General features: G+C 37.3%; 3 protein-coding genes and 1 long non-coding RNA gene across 5 annotated transcripts in view; 3 read left to right on the forward strand and 1 right to left on the reverse strand.

Annotated features, from left to right (window-relative positions):
• The first annotated feature begins 971 nt into the window (after positions 1-971).
• On the forward strand, positions 972-8,566 carry LOC131790951 (glutamate receptor 4). The gene is made up of 15 exons (XM_066166865.1): positions 972-1,056; positions 1,222-1,356; positions 1,809-2,048; positions 2,182-2,387; positions 3,264-3,317; positions 3,488-3,610; positions 3,721-3,852; positions 4,208-4,312; positions 4,776-4,895; positions 5,023-5,217; positions 5,794-6,154; positions 6,731-7,093; positions 7,444-7,614; positions 7,866-8,016; positions 8,459-8,566. Exons 1-15 carry the CDS (start codon positions 972-974, stop codon positions 8,514-8,516), a joined length of 2,499 nt encoding a protein of 832 aa, XP_066022962.1. The 3' UTR covers positions 8,517-8,566.
• Positions 8,567-8,709: 143 nt separating this feature from the next.
• Positions 8,710-12,928, reverse strand: LOC136280938 (uncharacterized). Its single transcript, XR_010717482.1, has 3 exons — positions 12,794-12,928; positions 10,311-10,352; positions 8,710-10,073 (listed from the first exon to the last, which is right to left on the reverse strand). It is a non-coding gene; the product is annotated as an uncharacterized lncRNA (long non-coding RNA).
• Positions 12,545-23,946, forward strand: part of LOC131790905 (muscle, skeletal receptor tyrosine protein kinase) — a 28,629-nt gene continuing 17,227 nt past the window's right edge. The window contains exon 1 of the mRNA XM_066166862.1: positions 12,545-12,737. The gene's annotated coding sequence lies outside the window, so the exon portion shown is untranslated. The remainder of the gene's footprint in view (positions 12,738-23,946) is intronic.
• Positions 13,369-23,130, forward strand: LOC131790902 (muscle, skeletal receptor tyrosine protein kinase). Of its 2 annotated transcripts, XM_066166863.1 has the most exons (18): positions 13,369-13,515; positions 15,566-15,667; positions 16,031-16,220; positions 16,391-16,581; positions 16,850-16,883; positions 16,984-17,441; positions 18,316-18,336; positions 18,550-18,807; positions 19,253-19,543; positions 19,787-19,914; positions 19,981-20,134; positions 20,393-20,503; positions 20,719-20,897; positions 20,976-21,098; positions 21,485-21,555; positions 21,773-21,813; positions 21,956-22,055; positions 22,151-23,130. In XM_066166863.1, exons 2-18 carry the CDS (start codon positions 15,607-15,609, stop codon positions 22,263-22,265), a joined length of 2,526 nt encoding a protein of 841 aa, XP_066022960.1. In that variant the 5' UTR covers positions 13,369-13,515; positions 15,566-15,606; the 3' UTR covers positions 22,266-23,130. The 2 variants fall into 2 exon arrangements, with proteins under 2 accessions (XP_066022960.1, XP_058964144.2); XM_059108161.2 differs by lacking the exon at positions 21,956-22,055.

The raw sequence follows: 23,946 nt of genomic DNA on the forward strand, positions 1-23,946 counted from the left end.
AATGTCGATAGAAGGCCCAAAGCAATAGAGAACGAACAGGAAGAAACATAACAATTCAATTAGCCACGATAAAAATTTTTTTAAAAAACTTACAAATAGACTAAAAGGCTGATGTTAACGATCTGTGGCTTATATAGATACTTACAATTATTCTTTTATCGGCTTCTTGACATGATATATATATGAAATATCATAGATATATCTCAAGCCTGAAATTTCAATTCGTGAGGAGGGTGCTAAACTGCTATGTACATCTCATTACCTTTTCCAACACCTACGTTATAATATCTTTAAGCAGAAAGAAATATACTTTTTTCCTGACAGTAAGAACGTTCGAAAAAATTTTTTGTCCTAAGGTTGATGGATTTATTAGTTTATCCAACAATATCATGTGCAATACTAGACTATTAGAATGCGCCAAAGCGAAGTCGTCACCAGATATAAACCTTAAGGTAGAAAAAAATAATTCAGTCATCTCAGTCCAAATTAATGAAAGGTAGACATAATTACTGAGCGAAAACAGTTCATATCAAGAACATCTGAGAACACTTTGAGTGTCGTATTTGATCTTTTTGTTCCCATCTGCCGTTAAAATCCATTAAAATGTTCAACTTAAAACCATTTTAAGATGATTACTTTAAAGTCTTCTAAATTCTTATTATTAAAGTTGTGAGTATAATTTACATGCCTTAACAAAGTAACATCATAAAGATTCTTACCTGCTTTATCGCATAATTTTATTTTCTTCCTGTTTTTTTATAAACACGTTACCTATGACTCCCGTCATGTTCCTTTTTGTGTGTATAATCAAGATATTAGTTGGCTTGATAAAGTAGAAGTCAATGAATTACATTAGCATTATAAATGCTGCAGCCCAGACATTAATCAAAGATAATTGTTTACAAGCATAAATCAATAGCTACAAAACTGTTATTGAAATAAATTCTGGTAATTTTGTCTCAGAATTAAACATGGAAAGAAGAAACTTTTTCTTCGCACTGGTGATTGTCTCCAGTATTCAAGACATATATCCTACAGACAAAATATTTACTTGCGGTGAGTCGATAAGAAAAAAAAAGTTGGTGTTATATTTAAAGAAAACATTAAGTCATGAATGTGAACAATATCATGATTTGGGTAGTTATTGTACTTATTTATCAGGGAATCTTACTATTACAAGACTTTGGAAAATACCATGAAACATCAATCATTCTCTTTCAGGTTTTCTCGGAGGAGATCGAGGAGAATTTGAAGAAATTTTAGACACTGTCATTAACAAGACATCGAGTTTGAGCAATATCTCACTGGTGTTAAATAAGTACAACATTTCAAAAAACACGAACCTTTTCAGTCAAGGTAAATTATCAAAGTAGATGATTACACGTTTGTCAGGCACAACTGCTTCGTCAGAGTTTTAATGCTACGGTGTTCACCCTGGTAAAGCAACATCTTTAATTTTGAATCATTTGCCAGGGTAATAAACAAAGTATCTCAAGACACGACTCATCTCTTTGCAGTGAAAATTGGATTTTTATGCTTCAAAGGGGAAGTTGTTGTTCCACTGATATTTTAATTTGCCGAGTCGATTCCCTGGAAATGGCAATAATGTGAGTGGAGGTGATTATTCTACTGAGGCGTGAACTAACTGATAGCCAGGTGCTGGGCAAGTCATCGATTTGTTTTAAAGAGGAAAGGAATAAAATAAATAAACCACCTGATAACCACCTCATTGCGACAAACATAACGCTCTATGTTCTGCTGTCAGTAATAATCCTGAATCGTTGATGATTAGTTTTCTTTCATCACAGCTTTAGCGTTTCTTCAAGATAATGTGATTGCACTTATTGATGAAAGTGACAGCCACTCGCGCGCATGCGCATTGTCCACAGTGACGAACATTCCTCTTGTCCGTCTCCATGACAATAAAGGACCCTTTGAGCAATGTGAAAAAGCGATTCAGATGTCAGCAGGATACAAAGACTACGCGCATGCCACACTCGACCTACTAACTGCATTTGGATGGGGAAGCGTGGTGCTTGTGTTTGATGGTAATTTTCCTCTAGTATCTGATATTCAAATCATTTTAAAATAATGTAGATATGAATTGTCATTTTGGATGTCCTTCCATGATGTTTAGAGAGTTTTCTTTCTGAACAGTTGCTATCATATATTTTTTTTCAGACGACAGCTTTCACGAGGCGGGGTACTTTCGCACGCTGTCAAGAAGATTTAAGCTGGTGGTGGGTCTGGTCAAATTTTCCCAACTGGGAGAAAATGGAGATTCAAGGACAAGAGCACTAAGAACGATGGACGAAATAAGATTCTATAAAGCTGAAGTTATTCTGCTTTACGTTAACAAGGAAAATATGGAGTTCATGTTAAATCAGGTATCGAAATGAGTCGACTGAGTAAGAGTTATTCATCATAGATGTACACCGCATTTAATTGAAATAAAATGGGGGAGCTAACACCATACTGATTTAAGGTGATTCCTCCTAAAAAAACGTTATCAAAGAATTTCTTTAAAACTTTCCTTAAATGTTTCCCACCAATAACTGTTTCGAAAAATAGAATAAAAAAGATAGATCGCAGTACTTTTTTTAAGAGATATGATGGGCAAAACTTACCCCATTTATGCCTGTACTGGCATTAATCACGCGCGTCATTTCACCGGTTCACTCTACATTTTGCGACAGCTATTAGCAAGGCTTTCTACAATAACACTTGAAAAAAAATTGTGGTAATTCTCGAACGTATACAACAATTTCCTATAAATTTTGTGGAAAGATCTCGGAATTTTAAACGACATCGACTCCAAACGTGCCTCGAGTCGTTGCTTTCAGGGTCGTAATTTGCAACTTCGAGTAACGGGCTTCGTGCACGCTTGTAGCTATCTCTTATTTTCCCTTAGATTAATTTTTTTCTTTTAATTTGTGTACCAAAATAATGCAGTGAAAAATACAAGTCATCGTGCTCGTTCAAGAGCTTAAAACCATCTTACCTCTTTACCTGCGCTATTGATCGAAAAATAATACCATATTCTCGGGATGCGCGCGCTTATTCGTAACGTGATTTTTTATGCGCAGCACAGGGTGCGCAGTTCAATTACTACTCAATTCATGTTTCGCTAAACTGATATATCACTATCTTCAGTTCTCGCTAAACAATTTCGAAAGGTCCTCTTTATGTTTAATTGCTACAATTACCTTTATAATTATCACGGAATTCATGCCAAAGATTTTTGCTTTCATTTTCTATGTCAGACGCCGTGCCCACATAAAGATGGAATTATTTATAAATGGATTATACAAAGAGAGGTCAGTGACTGTGCTCTTTTGGAATGCGTTTATTAATATGCCTCTTTTTTTAAACCAGTTTGTACTTCATTTTTACGAAACCGTTATCATTGTAAGCATTTCTGTTTCGCTCCATGATAGTGGTAAGTTAGTTAATGGAACTAATTAATTTTTGAATTTCTTTTCTTAAGGTTCCATTGAATTTAACTTCCCACCAGTCCAATATTGTCATAGCAGTGAAGTTATCATACGTTCCGACCCCAGCATCAGAGGAATTAGAAAACCTACTACACATCCATAGTGATACTAACAAGGTCTGCTCAAAGGGTGTTGTTTGCTAAGCTTTATTGAATGGGCTGATTCCTACATCAAGGAAATTTATACAGTGTCATTAAATAAAAGTCCAAACTAATTGATTCTTTAGGATCTCCTTGCTGTTGCCTATGATACAGCCCAAGTTATAAACCAGGCAGTCAATGATCAAACTTGTTTGTCAATCAACGGGTCCTCAGTGCATCCAGAAGATAGAGCAGCCGCGTTACTTTGCATGAGAGGGGTAAGCAATTACATGTTGGAGCAACGCTTGTGTTACTCACGTAAACATAACCTTCATCCTCGATTCGCTTACATTTCTTCCGGTCCTTCACTGGGTCAATTGTCGAAGAGAAATGAAATACTGTAACATGACCACACAAACGAAATCAAAGTCCGTGCCATTCGCCTAAGAGTGGTTTTAGACGGAAAAATATGTTGAAGCTGAAGCGAAATCTCAACTTGTGCGGTCTCAATGAAATTAAGTAGATATTTCTAAAATTGATGTATATACTGCTTGTGTCACCGTAACACAAAAAGTGAAAAAAAAAAAAAAACAAAAGAAAAAAAAAAGAATTGTAATGTGCTGTTTATCACAGGTTGGTATGGATGGTTTAACAGGCCCAGTCCATTTTGATGATTATGGAAAACGAACAGGAATCAACCTCGAAATTATAAATCTGCGGGGCAACTCTTTCACAAAGGTAAATTATTGTTTGGAGGGAGACTAGTAGAAACCTCAAAAAAAGACTGACTGAACACAAGCAGGCGAAGAGGAAAGGTGACTGGGGTCAGCAATCACATTTCTGAACATCATCGACTCACGAACCACATTATCGACTGGGACTCTGCGCAAGTGGCAACCATACAAGCACCATACAAACGACTTATTCACGACATTAACTTCGCAAACGAACCGAGCCAACTTACATCACTCGAGTCTTACAGCAAATAACATCACAGCAAAACTGACCAATCACTTTATACGAACTGGACTTATAATATTCCACTGACAACAACTATTTACTTGACTCTGATGATGACTTTCACTCAGGTTGTCGAAACGTCAAATACTACTGCATGTGCTTTTTGAAGCACTTTAGCCGTAGAGTCGCTGCTACGTCTTTCACTCATTTCCTGTTTTATAGTATCTTCCTCCTATTTTAGGTAGGTACATGGAATTCAACCATGAAAGCAGTTATATTTGGAAATATCTCGCAAAACCTGGTGACACCGCTCGGAGCAGGAAGTTTGGAAGGGAGAAGGCTCAGAGTTGTAGTTGCAGAGGTAATCAGTGCTGTTACGTATTCATGTTCGTGAAAAATACTTTTTTGTAATCACATCAAGTAAGATAAAAGTTTGTCCTGTATTTGTGTTTTTATGACCAAAAAAAGGTCTTTCTTTTTGAAAACAGTCTGCCCCCTTTATGATGAGCAGGAAGAAAGAAAATGGCGAAGTTTTTTATACAGGATATTGCATTGATTTGCTCAATGAACTGGTGAGGAATCTCAAGTTTACCTACGAAATCTATTTCACTCCGGATGGATTTTATGGCGCTGAAACTGACAATGGAACTTGGAATGGGATTATTGGGGAGCTGTTATACAAGGTTTGGTTACAGGGTCACTGTTTTAATTTTTATCTGTGCTGAGAATGACAAACATGCACTTTGTGACGTAGAATAATCATGCCCTCTGGGTGTATGTCCTCATTCTGTTGATGATAATCGATAGTGAGAGTGGTAAGCCAGATCGATCAATTTTAACGTGGCTTGTGACTGGCAAACTAAAGTATTCCACCTTAACTTTCTAGCGCGGCTACAATACTTAGTTCAAATACCGTTAAGACTATGATATTTGCTAAATGAATAAAGGGGTAATTTTTTTTGAAAGAAACTGTGGTTTTGCGTCAATGGGGAGATGGGGGGTATAATAAGATGATCTGGTTTTATCAACTGAGCTGATAATGTAAATTGGCCACTTTAAAGAGCTTCTAAAGCTGTCTTTTTAAGTCCTAAATCTTTATCAGAGCGAAGGGCGACGGCTAACGCTCGAAACGTCAGCTTAAGGAACTCTTTAGGGTGGCCAATTTACCTTATGAACTCGTTGGTTCTTTATCAAATAACCATGCACTTACTCTGTCTTCTGGCAACATAGTCGTTCTCTTTGATTACTTTGTTCCAAAGAATGCTGATATGGCTGTGGCAGATCTAACTATCACTGAACATCGAGAGACAGTTGTTGACTTCACAGTTCCTTACATGTACTACACAGAGGAAATGTTGCTGAAGAAGACATCTTCCGATGGAAAAGTTGACCTTCTACAGTTCATGCATCCTTTTGACAATTACGTCTGGTTTGCTACTCTCACCAGCCTGTTCATCATCTCTATTGCTGTGTTTGTAATAAATTACTTTAGTCCTTATGGATACAAAGATGAAAATGGCCAAGGAACATCTGAGGAGTTTAGTTTCTTCAACAGTGTGTGGTTTGCTTTATCTTGCATGCTACAGCAAGGGGCCGACAACTCACCCCGTAGTTTGTCAGGTAAGATGTTCAGTTGTTGCCTTCAAATCTCAAGCTCACCCAATGAGCCTCTATGATTGCACAAAAGGCGAACTATAAGGATTTGTATGTGAATCAACGGATGCATTCTAAATACCCAAGTTTGTGAATTAGGTTTTAATGAAACAAAAGTACTTCGCTTCTTGGTTTGTTGTTTGACATCCTGTGAGTTTTCGTTTTTGATATACAACCGTTTAACTCGCTCCTATTTCCCGTACTTTAACCTCTATGTAATCCCTTCCCATGGTAGGTCGGGGAGTGAGGGAGGTGATATCGGGGAGTTTAGAGCTGATATGTAACAAAATAGAATTGTAGCCTGCCAATCCCCGCGAGAAGTCTCGGCATTATAAGAAGCTTGCCCTTACCGTGAAAAGGTCACTGAAGCCTAAGGTTGAAATAACTCACATTCCCATGTTGAGTGAACATATCTGGGTCTTACTTACATTGGTCTTTATTCTCACAGGGAGTGTTCCGTCACCTTATTTGTGTTTTAAAAATTTAAGCTCTACGATTGGTCGAAAAACTTGAAATAGTATATTTTAACCTGGTTTCTCACAGGTCGCATTCTCGCTAGCTGCTACTGGTTCACCATCCTGATATCTGTTTCAACATACACAGCTAACCTTGCGGCCTTCTTTACGGTAAAAAACGCAGAAAGTCCTATTAATAACCTCGAAGATATCGTGAGGTCTTCATATCAAGTAGGGGTAGTGCAGTCGTCAAGCACCTATGAGGCATTCAGAAGAAGTCAATACGAGACATATCAAACGATCTGGCACCGAATAAAAGCGGCAGATAACGTGATAAAGAGTTATGGAGAAGCTGCTCAGCTTGTACGAGAAAGAGAAGAGTTCGTGTTTATTGCAGATGGGCCAGGACTCCGTCATGTCGCAAATCAACCACCATGTGATCTCACAGTTGGTAAATGATGCAAGAGAATATTGTCATCTTGTTTCTCATTTTGGAATTTAACTTTATGTCCTTTGATTTAAGCAGATCCTTTATAATTCATTGCCATTTGTCGTAGGTTTGGAGTAAGCTTTGCATCTCACCACAATTTCTCCAGGCCCCTCTTTCTAAATCTTTATTACGTTGTCGGACCTGTTGGAAAAAGGTGATATCGAGGACACTTCCACAGTTCTGTGGAGTCATCAGATTCGGTTGTAAATATTCTGACGCAGTTATGTTCGTTTCATTGAAATAATGAACTTTTTATCATCAAACGGTGCATTTTGCATTTACTACATCTCACAAGGACACGTTTTTACCAGTTCCAGGTTTGACGACAGCTAAGGGACTTTCGTTGGCTTTGCAAGCGAATGATCCACACACTGCAGATTTCACTCTGGCAATTTTACGTCTTCACGAGAATAACTTCCTGGAAACGTTGAAACGAAAATGGTGGAATGCTGGTAATGGATGTCCTGAGGAACAAGAAACGGGTAGGGGGCAGTCATTTCTGAATCCTCAGATTGACGAAGCATATTTTCCTAATAAAGCTTTATAAATCTTTTCCTTAGGGGTGTGAATTATGCATGACCCACACCCAGACACGATCGGCGCTTTATATCATTTTTAACTTTTAAGAATGTTAAAAGTAAGGTAAACCCGGCACACAAACCCACGATGTTGGTTAAAGCATGCACCATCAACTACAATTTATAGCTTTCTTTTTATTCCCTATTTGTTAAAGCTTTGTCACGCAAGCGTATCGGCCTGCTAAGCATGCTGGGAGTTTATGTTGTCCTTGGTGTTGGTATCGTGATTGCATTTCTGACGCTGTTTGTAGAGATCTTCTGGAGCAGGAAAGGGAAAAAAATAAACTTGCTGAAAGAAACAGGAAGGTTTGTTACCAGAAAATGGAAATGTTAATTTTTTATATATCGAAAATTAGCTAGGTTATCCATTCACGCAAGAAAAATCCAGTTATCTTGTCCATGATCGTTGATTAACCCTGGCTGGAACATAAATGTCGTCTGTATTTCAAAATAAATCAAGGAAAACAATAGAAATAAAATTTGTTTTGTAAAGAATATGGAATGTAAGTATTTATCTGCTGATTCAAATGGTTGGCGTGATTTTTTTTCAGGATCTGATCTGATGTTTTTAAAAGGCCCCTCTAAGAATGATTTCTCTGTGAATGGAAAAACGAAATCGCGCATTAAGAAAAAAACAGAACAACAAAAGAGGATCGAAAAGATGATAAAGTGAAACAATATAACTAATGCAAAATTTCACTTATTGTTTATTTAGTATTGTAACACTTTTTCTTGTTGTTATCTTTAGGCCAAAGATCAACTCTATACAGGTCCTCCCGATAGATGACTCGTTGGCTGGCCTATGACTGCTTGCGTCATTTTATTCTTTCGCGCATGCATTCCTTAATTTGAAGTATATCAATGACATCACATCTGACTAAGGTCTCATAAATGTGTTATTTCACAACCTGCTGTTATTTAAGTAGGAAGGAAGCATTAAACTGGGCATAGTAAAGCGAATACCTTAAACGACCAATCTCCCCGCCGTTAATTATTACTACACAATCCTCGAAATTAGCTGTAAATAAACAGTTGATAATTGTAAATACATGAATATCGTAGTATGTCTTTTATTAAATAAGTACTCTTTCAAGTAGCTTCATTAGCTCTGAAAATAATGGAAGCCTTGCTGGCTCCAAATTTCACCACGATTTCATGATATTGTAACTATTAACGGAAAAAGATTTCAGTTTTATGAGTCCTCATAAAAGCCTTCTGAAAAAATGGATACCTGTAAGCTCAAAGATGATTACATTGCGTTTGAGCATCCGTGCAAAAATTCGACCTGCCTTTAAAAAAGTGATAATTTGTTGCAAGACAAGTATATAGCATATTACCTTGTGGAAAAAAGACATTCTCGCCATGGTACCATGAAATTATCCTAGTTAAATTAGTAACAATTAATTATGATAAATGTCTACCCACTAAGAGATTTTATATGGAACTATATGACTTAAAAACTTTATAACTGCGTATAACCTTTCTTGGCCCCACTCACGTGGGATTCTTAAAAATATATTTACATTAGCACTGATGGCCAAAATGTTCTCCTGATTATTCAAGTAAGTGCTTTACCTCCACACTCAATCTCCCATTATAGTATTCCAAATGACCACCTGTCAGAAAAATTAGTCATACATAAATTTAACTTTTGTTTGATTTAGACATTTTAAAACGCAGGTCGGTTAAAAACGAATATTTTTGCATCAAGATCGAAACAGTCTATAAAAGGAAAGGTAATGACAAACAAAACTATATGAAGCGAACAGACTGAGATACTTCTCAAAAATGTCCTGCAGTTCTCTATGGTATACAACTTGCACAATTGTCTTCGTGTTGTATATGCGGAATTCCAAAGACTCAAGAGCTACCTAATGAACTGGTATAATATTCCCTAGTCAAGAGGAAGAACTATAATACTTGATAATTGACTGATAAAGACACTTAAAGGTTGCAATTTCAGAAAACAAGGATCAAGTATAGTGGCCATATCCCGGATACGTTTTCGTATTCAACACTTCCGTACACATCTAGTGACATGCCACAGTTGGAAACCATGGCAACATTCCCGTCGCCGAGAAGCACGTCTCTTGCCGCGAGGTGTCGATGAACGCAAGCGTAAGATACCAAAGAAAACAAAGGAGTTTAACTCAATTAAATCCATCTAAGTTAGATGGGCTCCTTATGAGTCTGCACATCAACGTAATCTCAAACAGTTTTAAAAAGTCTTCCACTGCCTTCGTTTTCTTCATAATTTTCACCATAAACCAACAGAGTAGTGATTATATCTCTGCCAAGTTTTCTTTTCTACTCTAACAATATACAGGGAGCACTTTTTGTGGAGGATATTATCAGAGGAAATGCTGGAATGCAACCAAAGATATAGATTGAAACAAAGCAAAGAGAAAGAAAACATGTGAATTCAAAGATAAACACACAGACAAAGTCGATAAAAATGACAATAAATCAATAAATACATAGATAAGCAAATGGACGAATAAATAAATATCGAAACATGAATATAGAAATAAATATCATATACATAGCTGATTGGGTATAGCTTAGCTTGAGGCTCGCGTGAGTTTGAAAAGTGCACTAACCTTGGGTTTTTGAGATCGGGATAGGAGCAAATCCCCGTTTTGCTAAAAAAAAATTTTACGGAAAAAGGGAGAAGATTAGCTTTAAATCGAGAAAAATTCCCTGACAAGCTCATTGCATTTGTTGAGATTATACTAGCTTAATATGCATTGTCAATCATTCGAGTTGATTAGATACTTTATTTACTACAACATTACAGCCACGGCTGAATTATGTTTAGATCAACAATAAGATGATTAAGAATATGAATTTAGAAGTATATTATATGTGAAGTGTCGGAAGTAAAAATGAAAAAGCTGGGAATTTTGGGCAGTTAAAATCTGGGAAAACTGTACTCAAGATAAAGGGCACAATTTTTCCCATTAAGGACCGACCTAGGCTGGTAAATAGCACTTCTAATTTTTTCTTAATCTTAACGAAAGAACCCGAATGATTCAGGGCTGCAATTACGGCAAGATCCTTCAATTTTTGAGCGAGTAAATGGTAGTTAAAACAGAGGTAATACAAATTAAGAGAGAGGTTTCACCGAAATATTTTTATTTGCGTAGTGATAAAGGTGATTTAAAAGGTTTCCAAACAAACTTCGAAAAATTTTTTTCTCAAGAATCTGTCACAATCTGACATATATCAATTAGAGAGAGTATAAGACCGAAAAGCACGTGTACACATTTGAAAAAAAAAAACAACGGTACTGGTTTTGCGAACGAACTCAAGTTTAATGAATGTCACGACAATGTTTTCTTCAAAAACATTCAGTGATCTTAAGTCAAGGATAATTCTTTTCCATCGATGATTTATATACGAAGAATACCTCTGCTCAGTCAGTAAATGACAAGGAAAGTAATAATCAGTAAATTCAAATGGATGCTTTAAAGTTGTGGGAGTTTGCTCGTTTGTTTGCTGCAATGGCGTACGTAAATCTGGTCTTTCTTCGATTGAAAAACTAAAGTCCAGTGAGACCTTTTTGAGAACCATATGGAATTTAATGCAGTTTTTTCTCGTTGAATTCCTTCGGATTTTGTTGTGCAAATTACGGTACAAATGACCAAATTGAACAGACTTGCAAAGAGTTACTTTTTGTGAAGGATTGAAGTAAATTACAAACGGATTTAGGCTGCGTGTCAACCAATTTAATAATGACACATTTGCTACCAAAAATTGATCTCGAAAACAATCTTTTTGCTGGCAACCAAAGTTACTGGAGAGAGAGAAAAGAGAGGATTAATAAGTTATTACTCGTCTTGATTTACTTAAAAATGTTTTTCTTGAAAGTATGCCCAGCCGGCAAAATGAAATGTTTTTATGAAAACTGGTAACGAAGCTAGGGATGTAATCCGCTAACTACAGAAGTGTTACCTTGCTTTTGGGTAGGGATAAGAAAAATATGAACCCCACTAAGAACCAATCAGATTGAATGCAATCGAATGATCCTCAGCATGTTCTAAAATCCTGTTCAGCGTCGCCCGAAAACAGAAAAATAAGAATGATACTTTTTCAAACCGACATATGAATGTCCTACTCACAATTATGTGAAGACACTCAGCTAGGACTTGATCTTCTTGTTTGGTGATGTTAGATTACGCTCTGCTACAAATATACGGCACAGATATTTCTTGGATAAAAATAGCTTACAAATACCGAAGAGACATTGAAGACTGTAAGTGAAAAACGATTGACAGAGTCTTGATTTACGAAAGACACTAACCGCCACAGACGATTATAATCTGTACAAGGCCTTATTCTTTGGTGCTTTATTTCAGCAGATTACCGAAATGATCTCCTTACAACACTGTTTTAGAGGAGGTAAATTTTCATTCGCATCGCTAATAAGATTCGAGATAATGATGTCACTCTCAAGTCTATGTGTGAGTTATAAGCAGAAAGATTCCGTTTATTTTTAACTCCATATTTTTTTCAATTAAAACTTTTAAACAATTCTCGTCAGCAAAGCAAAGCAAAGCAGAACAAAAAAGGAAATTCGCTCTGACAAAGGGCAAACGTTTGAAACTTCAGCTTTAAAACTCCTAACGGTGGCCAATTCAGTATTATAAACTCAGTTGATAATACTTAACTACCCTGCTATACTCTTCCGCCGACGCAGCACCGCAGCTTCTTTAGAAAATTTCCCCCTTTATTCCAACAGAGGAAAAGACTTCGCTGGTCAGTTGTGTGCTTCGTTTCATCTCACTCGACTTCACTTCAACTCACGTCACGTCGCGTCACTTCACGTCACGTCACGGAACTAAATTTATGTCACTCATCTTTTATCTGTTTTACTCTTACGTGAAAACACCCAAAGCAACCCCCCTGATAATTGTGTGTTGTTTTTTTTTTATGAAAAGGAACATTCTAGGTGCCAACGAAGTGAAAAAATTGAGCCGTGACTTTTTTAAAGTCACTGATTGCTCTGAGATTAGTTAGGCTCCGAGGTAAATTCACGTCATTGTGCTCCCTACATAACATATTTTTTTCATCATTCACTCACCGTAAAACGATAACCATTCTAACTCTATATTCGTCAAGATGTTTTGAGCCTTCGCAGTTTCATTGGAGCTCAAAGAGGATCAAATGAATATTCTTTGGGGTCGAGCGAATTGCAAAAGGTTCACTTGAACAATGGGAGAACAAATATTTGAACTTCAGAGATATGAAAAGCTTATTGAGATGCTCAGAGCATGCGCAGTTTTATTGGAGCTCAAACGAGATCAAAAAGGAAGTCTTTGTGGTTGGATAATTTGAATATCTCATGAGAAAAACTGATGACTTTGATCTCTCTGTCTTTCTCGGGACTAATTTACATTATTCAATCACAACGTTTTTTTGGAGAGGGTCTGAATGCAAAGACTTCTTTGCCTCTTGAAAAGTCAATTAAAATATTTTGAGGGACTGCTGAATTAACTATTTTGCGTGCGTTTGCCACATTAAAGGCAGATATTAATTAATGCTTTTGACAAGGTCAGTAGAGAAGATCACAGAGACCATTAGTTAATGTAATTTCCGCCTCTACCAAGACCTACCCTCGTTAGCTTGTGTTATGTTTTGTAACTGGAGCATGTCATGACAGGAAGTCGGTGTCACTCGCTTGACTGGCAATCCGACGTCGTCTTTCTCAAGTCAAGCTTTCGTGCCGAAATTTATGGGAAAGTTTTAGTCAGCGGAGCCAAAAAGGTCAGACCCTTATAAGTGAAGATTGCAGTCAGAAAAAAGGTATTCAAATTTGTGATTCGTTTTCATACCGGCATGCAGGCAAAATTACTCGAATGCCGTGTAACAAAGGTCGTATTATCTTGCATCCAAAATTCTATCGGGCGTCCCTCCGATTTAAGATGGCTGTGAACTTCAAAGTATGTGGAAAAGTTTAGTGCATTTTGGTGGCACACATTCGCTTTTAGTTTATTCACAACGAAGTGTTTGTCCTAATGTAACTCAAACGTCACGTACGGCGGGCTGAGTATGAAATTTGATCTTGTACTTTGGAAGAGTATTGTTATCCTGTTTTTAACTGAGAAAGTTTGTAAGCGGTGGACCCTTAATTTAGTAAGCTGTATTATGGGATGATCAGTCTCATAAATGAGGCCAAGAATGGCCCTGAAGAACAACTGCATGTATGTTTCCACTACTGAGTTGGTCTCATTAGCAATGATAACGGTAAAATTTCCGCACAGCCCCATCCTACATTATGCATTCAGTTCTTGAACAGAGGAAACAATTACAAAAACAATACATTTCCGTTGGGAAAACAGATTTGTTTTACAATAGTATGGGGCTGTGCGGAAACTTTACCATGATAACCGTGTTTTTAGCTCATTTCAGTTTCACAAAGAAACCTAAGTCGAACTCAGCAGGTAATTAGTGTTAACAACTGGGTTGAAAACGTAAATTAGCCACCGTAAAGGGTAAAAATGCTGACGTTTCGAGCGTTAGCCCTTCGTCAGAGCGATTAGAGGAATTATGGGTTGAATTTCATTCAAACGCGACAAAAACATAGGCAACTTTTTAGTCAGGAGTTCATTTCAAACCTGTGACCAATCTGGAACTTTTAAATGCGCTCGCTCACGATGCAAAACTTGTCCTTCCATTCATAACGTAGAGAAAATATCGGGACCCAAAAGATCCATTAAGATCATTGATCACTTTACGTGTACCTCCGCCAATGTTATTTACTGCATAACTTGCACTTATTGCAATAAGTTATACATCGGCGAAACAGGAAGACGACTGGGTGACCGATTCCGAGAACACCTTCGCGATGTGGAAAGAAATGACAAGGACGCATCCAAACCAGTCGCTAGACACTTTAATCTTCCTTATCATTCTAAACAGCATATGGCAGTTTGCGGCCTTTCCTTACATCTAGGCAGTTCGGAAAGCCGTAAAACACTAGAACAAAAATTTATATTCCAAATCGGCACCCTTAATCCCCACGGAATCAACGAGCGCTTTTCATTCAACTAATTTATTCCTGTTTTCTCGTCAGCACATTCCCACCAATGGCGTAGCTCCACTTCCTACATATAAATCCACACACAATCCATAATTCCTCTAATCGCTCTGACGAAGGGCTAACGCTCGAAACGTCAGCATTTTTACCCTTTACGGTGGCTAATTTACGTTTTCAACCCAGTTGTTAACACTAATTACCTGCTATACTCTCCCACCGACGCAGCACCACAGTTTCTTTAGAAACTTACCCCTTTATTCATAAGTCGAACTCAGTTGAAGAAGAACTGATCTCATACAACAAAAGAAAGTGAGTCTCAAACAGTGGTGTTTGAATAGTCAGATTTGCCCTTCATCAAATTGGCATTTCGCACGCTGCAAACATGATTTAAAACGACATCTGTATAACATTTGTAATTTTCTGGGCTGGTGAACCCTAAAGTGCCACTACGGATATTACAAGTATCCTGGTTTTTATTAGGATATGTATGCCCGGGAAAAAGAAAATCCCGAAATACTCGTACACTGGAGAAGAAAAGTTGGAGTTGTTCGAAACATGTTTATGCCGATGATATCCATTTAGTAACCGAATTTAACTGATTTGGGATAATAAAATACAATTTGACGTTATGTAATCGCTCGATTCTAGTTGATGTATACATGTCTTTCTGCAGATCGAGTTTACTCACATTATCGAATAGAGCTGATTCAATTAATGGCTATCCTTTGTTTTGTTTATCGATTTTAAATAAATCATTCGTTCTGCATCAAATTTAAACGAACTTTTTTCGTATTTATCTTTACATCTTTACACTAGATTGTTGTTCATGCACTGATCACCATCCTAACAGCATAGAAATGACTCAAGGCCGCGTCATTGTTGTTCTCACCTTCTTGAGCATCATCTTGGCTCGTTGCGGTTGGTAGAAAAAAGTTACTTTCGTTTTGTTTCAGATGCTATACTCACAGCCGAATGAGAATACATTATAATAACATTTTACTCTTGCGGAGGAAAGATAATAATCAAAAGCTATTCATGGGAAACGGATTTCTACAAAGCTTAAGTTTGAGACAGAATCCTTGTCAGCTGAAGATCCATGGAACTACTACATCAATATGTATCATATGTAGAGTTGATTCCGAAACACAGAATAAAAAAGTCAACCATTTGACGTTTTGTGTAAGGTTTACAATTATTTTCACCTACTAGTTTGAAAATTGACTTGAAGGCGAGTCTGTTGAAATTACTAAATTTTTAAAAGTTTGATTTTCTCTCGATCAGATTTTTCTGATGCGAAAACTCTTCGAACCAACCATGGAAAAGTAAACTACACAGAGGCAGATAAAGAATGCAGATCAAAAGATTTTAGAAGTCATCTTGCAAAAATTCAAACTATCGAAGAACTTCAGTTGGCTAAAAATGTATCAAATAATACTAACGGTATAAAGTACTGGATGGGTCTCAACATCTGGTGAGTGGAAATTGTCATGGCGTACTTACGCGACTTTTAAATTGTTTAGTCCAACCACCTCAAGCTATGCATGAGGTAGTTGGTAATAACATGATAACCTTTCAATTTTTTGCATTTTTTCTCTTCTTTTGTCAGCGTTTCTAAATTGGTTATGGATACGTTTGTTGCAGGAATGGTACTTGGAAATGGAGTGATGGAAAGGCTGCTGCTGGAAAACTTACCGATATTGTGAAAAATTATAATGACACAGAAGCTTTGTCTATGGAACCAATGATTTTCTGTTGTGTAGTAACCCATGATCCTTTCCTGGAGTGTATCAATTGCAGCGAGCAGCACGCCTTTCTATGTGAAGACTTCCAAGGTGAGACGTGTTAAGCACAGTTCAGCAATTTTACTGAAAACGGAGGGACTACCCCGGCAAACATAAACTTCTGGCTTGTTTTGCATCTGCAGAAAATTTTCGGCGGCACAACCATCAATAAGGATTAAATAAAAATAAAATTAATTACACTATCAAATTAGATCTTCCTCCTTATTTCTATTGAATCAATTTATTGAAAATGTTACTTTAAGTATTATTATCATTATTTCAATAATAATTAACACTATTTTCTCTTACCGATAAACAGAAAATAACTACACTCAAGTGAATTCTAATGCGAGGTTGGTATGCTTAACAGTTCACTGATGTGCCAAAGCCCCTTTGTACATTTTTTTTCAGCTTAATCATTTTATTCCTTTTGTTGTTTTTTTTAATCCTTAGCTGCATTCCAGCATTTCCTCCAGTTACTGCATCCGCAAGAAACGCTTCCTGTATATTCTATGAGTATAAAGGCGAATTTTGCAAGGATATAATCACAAGTTTGTACGTTTATGGTAACCAAACGACACTGGATTTTGGAGAAGTGGAAACTGAGACATTTAAAACTTATTTCAAATGGTTTGACATCTCAGAAAAATGCCAGCCTATAATCAAAGATTTATACTGCCGCTATCACTTCCGGCCTTGCGACGAATCCCTCGACAAGCCTACAGATCGCAGGATTTGTCGCAGTTCATGCGATTATTTGATGGACGATGTTTGCAAAAAAGAGGCGGATGTTCTCAAAATGGCGGTGAGTTCGTCCCCAGATTTCAACCCAAACATGATTAATTGCTCGTTCTACCAACCGGCTAACGGTGGGGATGCTCCTGAGTGCTATGAGTGGCCAGATATCCCTGGTGAGTGTTACACAACTGCTACAAATCCTTTATCTCAGGCTTAGACCTGGCCTGAGGGTGGGGGTTAGGAGGATTTTTGGTCGTGTCATCATACAATTTTACTGATCCCCTCATAAAGCTCTGTAATATTTTTAAGACCCCCCCTCATCGACAGTTAATATTCTTAACAATCATTGCTGCTGGGATTTTAGAGATGCGTCCGCTCTGATTGGTCGACTAGTGTGTCATGTGTCATATTTACAACAGAACTCGAAAGCACCTGAGAAATTTTCATTAAAACTAATTATTCGCCTCTGGCTCCGTGAATAGTGTTTAATAATTCCTTTCGGAGACGAATAATTGTTAAAAAGTACCTCTTTCAGTACCTTTTACATTTTTTGGCGACGACTGATCCCCCATCCATTTCGCCCTAAATTCCATTTGATTCCAAAGCCTTCGTCGGGGAGTTTATTATTGTTCCAAAGTCATACTTTACTCTTTTAGGAAGTCAGCGGTCATCATTCGTATGTTTTGTTCACGGGCGCCTTTTTTTCTTTCTAACCAGAACAGAATAGCACCCCGGAGCGATCTTATTTATTATTTGTAAAGTCATACAAAATTTTTACCCTTCTGATAGGTGGTGGTTCCAGGCAAATGAAATGAGAAGGAGCCTTAAGCTCCCATTTTCCTTTTAAAGCCTTTATAATCCCTTTAGAATTACGAGTGCGAACACTCTATAGCTATGCAAAAGTAAAACACCTGAAGCTGTTAGTCTAATGTTTTCACCCGATGTTACAATTATTGTAAGCTTGAGTAGCTACGCAAACCACAGAGTTTGATAATTTCGCTCGTCCTTTCCTAACCTATGCCGCAATCTGTTTTTTTCCTCTTGCAGGTGACAACACAAACAGCATAGGTCAGTCATTTATGTACTGTTCTTAAATGTAATTCGATTACAGAGAATTCCCGTCGCAGAACCGAACCGAGGAACCGAGGCAGTAATTTAGTGTCCTGGCCTCCGTTCCACAACTACAAAACGACTTCAAACATTAATTTATCTCCCAGTTTTTAACTATTTTCTTTGTGCAGTACCTCAGTTGACGTCATAAATGCGTTTTATTTATCCAAGATTGTTACTTTGGAGTCGGTCTTGGTTACCGCGGTAATGTGAACGTCACCCGGTCTGGTCGTACATGTCAGTCTTGGAGATCCCAGTGTCCTCATCGTCACTGGCGGATCCCTAAAGATGTCGCAAAATCCAAAAATGACTCGAACCTGTGTCGTAACCCAGACAGCAGTGCCCCAGATGGACCGTGGTGTTATACCACAGACCCAAACGTCCGATGGGAATATTGCAACGTATCTCGTTGTCCATCAAGAAGTAAAGGTTAGCCACTGATGTGGGGGGAGGGGTAAGAGATCACTTCAGAGATAACTGCAATAGATTTATAAGCTATTAAACGTTTGCTGCTTCTGACCCATACTAGCAAAAAAAAAAAAAAATTAGAAAGATATTGACAGACATAATCAATCATGGTCACATTGTATCTGCGCAAAATATCACGTATATGAAAAATCATGCATAGCATATCTTGACAATTAAATGACCTAATATACTTAAGAAAGAAGACAAAAAAATTAAAAATATTGGTTATGTTTAAGCACCAGGCTTTTCAGAGTTTTTGTTGATGTCCTTCATTATTTAGGAAAACCGCCGCCGCCGCCAAAAGACTTTAATGACTGTTGTTAATCGCGACAACTACTTCAATTACACTGTCTCAATATTCATTAGACTTTTAAATGCATTTGTTGTTGTCCTCTCCGTACACTAGAATTACCGCCTCCTCCGAGACGCTTCACAGTAAAGAATGTGCAGACAAGATACTTGATATTGACTTGGGATGAGCCAGTAAATGCCAGTCTTCACCAAATACAAAGCTTCACCATAGAGCGATGGACATCAAGATCGGAGAACGTTTCAGTGGCGAAGACAGTTCCTTACCCTGAGTCCAAAATGATTATGAATGACTTGGAACCCTCTACCGAATACACTCTTAGATTATCAAGCAACAATATGTATGGAAGGTCAGATGGTGTATTTTTAACCCAGAATACACTGCCAGGTAATCATCATAAACCTGATGAGAAATACTATGTGCAGATTTATCTTACGTCTCAGAGCTGTTAAACATTTGTCTTTTAATCTGAGTTATCTTCATCGCGTTAAAGATGAAATACATTTGTGCAAGCCTCTTCTAATATCCAAAATATAAATCAATCATGCCTCTTTCTGTTCTAGAGAGTTCTTCCACAATTAGGCTCTCGTAGCCACTTCTAAACTAATGCGTTCGTTGCCTTTTTTCCAGACAGGTTTATTGTGAATTTAATGCTGATCATAGTTTTGCCGCTGGGCTTAGCATTTATATTCATCGTGATTGTTTGTGTCAAGTTTGGATCAAATCGCAAATCCAGGCCAAACAAAGTTTATGATGAGGTAAGTGTGTTTAAATATTTAAAAAGGATTGAGTAGATGAAGCTGATTTTCCTCTTTTTCCCGCAGACAGAAATTTTCATTCGTCGCAACTGGGAGGAGATTCGCAGATCAGATGTTATCCTTCAAGATAAGCTGGGGGAAGGCGCGTTCGGTGAAGTGTTTAAAGGCGTGGTGTGCATAAAGGGAAATACTAGGGCATGTGCAGTAAAGAAGCTTAAAGGTAAAGATTTTGATAGTATTCTAAAATATTAAAAGGAAATGGGTCAACAGGTTTATAGGCTCATTTGGTTTATTCGATCGTTGTTCGTTTGTCTGACGGATCGATTTACTGATAGTTTGATTGATTGACTGTACGTCTCATTGACTGACTGACGAAGCGACTGTTTTACTGATCGACTGACCCACTACACTGATCAATTGATTAATATTAATAACGCAAGGGCGTTAATATAATTAATAAGAGGACTTTCCATTTCAGCCAATACTGCAGAAAAAGAGAAGGAAGACTTGCTCAACGAGCTTCAAATCCTGGTCACAATTGGTGAACATCCTAATATCATAAGTCTTATTGGAGCGTGTACCAAGTCTGGTAATTATTCTAGAGAAAAATTTGTTACTGTGGTTACTGCAGTTGTCTAATCTGCTAGATTTACTGAGCAAATTTTTTAAGACTTTTGGCCTTCCTTTTGTCTTCCTAAAAGCATACTTTCAATTTTGTTCAACAGAACAAATATTTTATTAATTAACTCTCTTTTCTCGAGTTTTTGTATTCCTCCAACATGTTACTTTTGATTAAATACCTAGAATCAATTTTGGTGATTGTTAGTTTGGCTCCAAATGGCTGTTTGCTAAACGAACTGAAGAAGAACAGAGAAAATCTATACTACGGTGATTCGATAACATCTGTCGGATTCACACGCGTCGACAAATTGAAGATTGCAAGAGACGTCGCCTGTGGAATGTCTCACCTCTCAAGCAAAAAGGTAGTTATGATATTGAAAAGCTCTATTTAACCCTAAGGAACCTATAATTAGTTATTTCCATTTGGTTTTCTTTGGTAGTGTGTTCATCGTGACCTTGCTGCAAGAAACGTGCTTCTTGGAGACAGGAATGTTGCGATGGTTTCCGACTTCGGCTTGTCACGTGATGTTTACGAAAGTGGCGAATACGAGACTTTATCCAGGGTATGACTAGTTTGCTCAAAGTTTAGGGAAAGGCGAGGGGTATGGTAGAACTTCTAAGAGTTATGGCTTTTCAACAAGGATTGCTCTGCATTTCAAAGCGTCCCCCTTGTATTTTCTATTAAAGCATTAATGAATATTAGCTTAGAGATTTATTCATTCAAGTTACCTCTGACAGTTTGTCCTATCATAATTAACATAGAAACTTAAGCAGTGTGAAATCATTTTATTTCCTCCCCCCCCGCCCCCTTTCAACAACACTATTATCGTTGTTATCGGTCAAAGTATCCACACACTGAAATGACAAAAGTTCATTGTTTAATTGTATCCATTGGAATGCTGGATCATTGTACTGAAAGTAAACCTTTCCAATTTCTCCCACAAACCAGGGAATGTTACCAGTTCGTTGGATGGCCCTTGAGTCTTTGGACTTCTTCACATTCAACACGAAGACAGACGTGTAAGGCATAAGTTGAGAAATCATACGAGAGCGAGTCCATTTCATTGTCCATTTCGTTGTTTTCATAAATTGACATGTCTTATTTGTCTTTAAATAATTAATTTACGGATTAAAAATTGAGAAAATTTTGACAGATTTATTGTCTTGTTATATTTTAAAATTTGGAAATCAAGTGCAAAAAAACAAACTAAATTTTTGCGCATGATGTTTTTGATAGGTGGTCGTTTGGAGTGCTTCTATGGGAGATCGAGTCAGAAGGTGAACGCTTTAACTTATATTTGATGGTCAGTGCATCCTCATTACTTCCCCAAGTGTTATTTAAGTGCCCCACTCTATAAACTGGACTAAGTTCATTGTACCCTTGCGGATATGTTGTTTTTTGTTATCATTCCTTGTCAAGGTATAATGCCATATTGCGAACTTGGAGGAGCAATGGAAATCATCGAATATCTACAGTCAGGACAAATTTTAGCGAAGCCGGATGGATGCCCAAATGAAATGTAAATAATCTTTCATAGGATGAAAATCAGCTCTTATATAATGGCTCGCATTTGATCTTGGCTGACTGACTAAACTTAATCTTTTCTCATAACAGTTACGAGATAATGAAGTCCTGCTGGGATCTGGATCCGATGAAACGTCCATCATTTGTAGATCTTTTGGCGTCACTTGAGAAAGAACTTACTAAAACAAAAGACGTAAGGAAATAATTATCATGACTGGTCGTGTTGATGATCATGCGCGAAGGGAGAGGGAAAAGTTAATAATTGGGAATTAAAAATAAATCCCTCACACTGTTACATCAATGTACATACTGCTTAATAACCATAACATTGCATAAAAAAATTTCTGTCTTATATTACATACGCCATGAGGAATAGTGCAAATTTATTTTTACTTAAACTGATAACTTACACCAATGATAGTTATCACTATCTCTGCCCCTGCCTTTTGATGATGTAATTTTGTTGATAATAAAAATGTCCTGAGGGGTTTGATGGAGATTTTCTCATACAGTTAGTAGATTGCAATGAAATATCATTAAAAAAATCTGTGCTACAACAGAGAGCTTCACAGATGGTTTTGAGTAATTTTGGCAGCCACGAGATTGCTACCTAGCTTCGGAGATCGAACAAACCTTTAAACGTCACGACCTTATCTTGTTCGTCTTTAGAAAACTTGCATCATTAAACGTATTGATTAGTCAGTAATTCAGTGCAGAGATATTATATAGAAACATTTAATATCCAGTTTCATCTTTGTTATATCATAACATTTGCACATTTGCCGTATATGCTGTTGCGTTAGTTTCCTTGTTTACTTTCATCAGTTGACAGGAAGCATTGACTCGTAAGAAACAGTTTTTGAGCCGATACATTGACTTTTACAACCGTAATATTGCAGTATCTTTGTACGGAAGGGAAGTTATTATTTTTATTTTGAACATCATTATCATTATTATGGATCAGCCGCGTCTTTCCCTTGTATTTCCTGTTGTTAGATACAGTATAAGTGAAATGATTACTAAACGATGTCTCTTGATCACTTGTGTGAGATAAAATGATCGCAAAACGATGTCACTTGATCACTTGTGTCACAATAAGGGTTGGTGGAGCAGAAAATATCTCGGACGTCAAATAGCAAATTTATTAACTTCTGATTGCTTCGATGCGTGCTCTCAAAACGATGAAAAGAAATAAATGTGGCCGTCCCGCGGTTGATTTTCATCGAGGATTTTGCAACAAGCAGGAACAACTCTCCATTTTTTAAGCTTCTTTTTCAATCGATAACAAAATCACACACAATTCAAGCAATCATGTGCATTGAATTGGTATGCTAATATTGCGGTTCAGTCAACACTACCATTTACCAAGTCTACCATATATTTCCACTCAAGGCGTCTTTGTAATTTCTGATTTATTCATTTTACTGTACTATCGTACTTATCTGTTGAACCCCAAACACTTCAATCCAATAGACCATCTGCAGTTAAGGATCATTTCTAACACACCTCGTTGAAAAAATATTCGCCCTTGACGCAAAAACGAAGCAACTCAATTCGACTGATCGATGTTCCAGTGTGCAATTTGCCTCTCATCGGGACGTTTTGGAAATCATGTTAATGTGGTAGCTCCAGGCGCCGGTGTTCTTTTCTTCACTAGTCTGGCTTTTAACTATAGCTAAACGAATAGCAGTACTTAGGAAAGCTCATATCGAAAAAAGATCCAGAAACGAATGAAAAAAAATTGTCTGCTTCTTTTTTGGAAATTGGAAATCATCGGAGCACAAAAACTATTATTTTGCATTGTTGTGGCATACGTTTTTCACACTAACGACAGATATTAATGAAAAAGGAATGGAGACAATAAGTTTTCGCAATTTCCGCCTCTG

The sequence above is a fragment of the Pocillopora verrucosa genome, chromosome 5 (genome assembly GCF_036669915.1).
Source record: "Pocillopora verrucosa isolate sample1 chromosome 5, ASM3666991v2, whole genome shotgun sequence".
Classification (NCBI taxonomy): domain Eukaryota; kingdom Metazoa; phylum Cnidaria; class Anthozoa; order Scleractinia; family Pocilloporidae; genus Pocillopora; species Pocillopora verrucosa.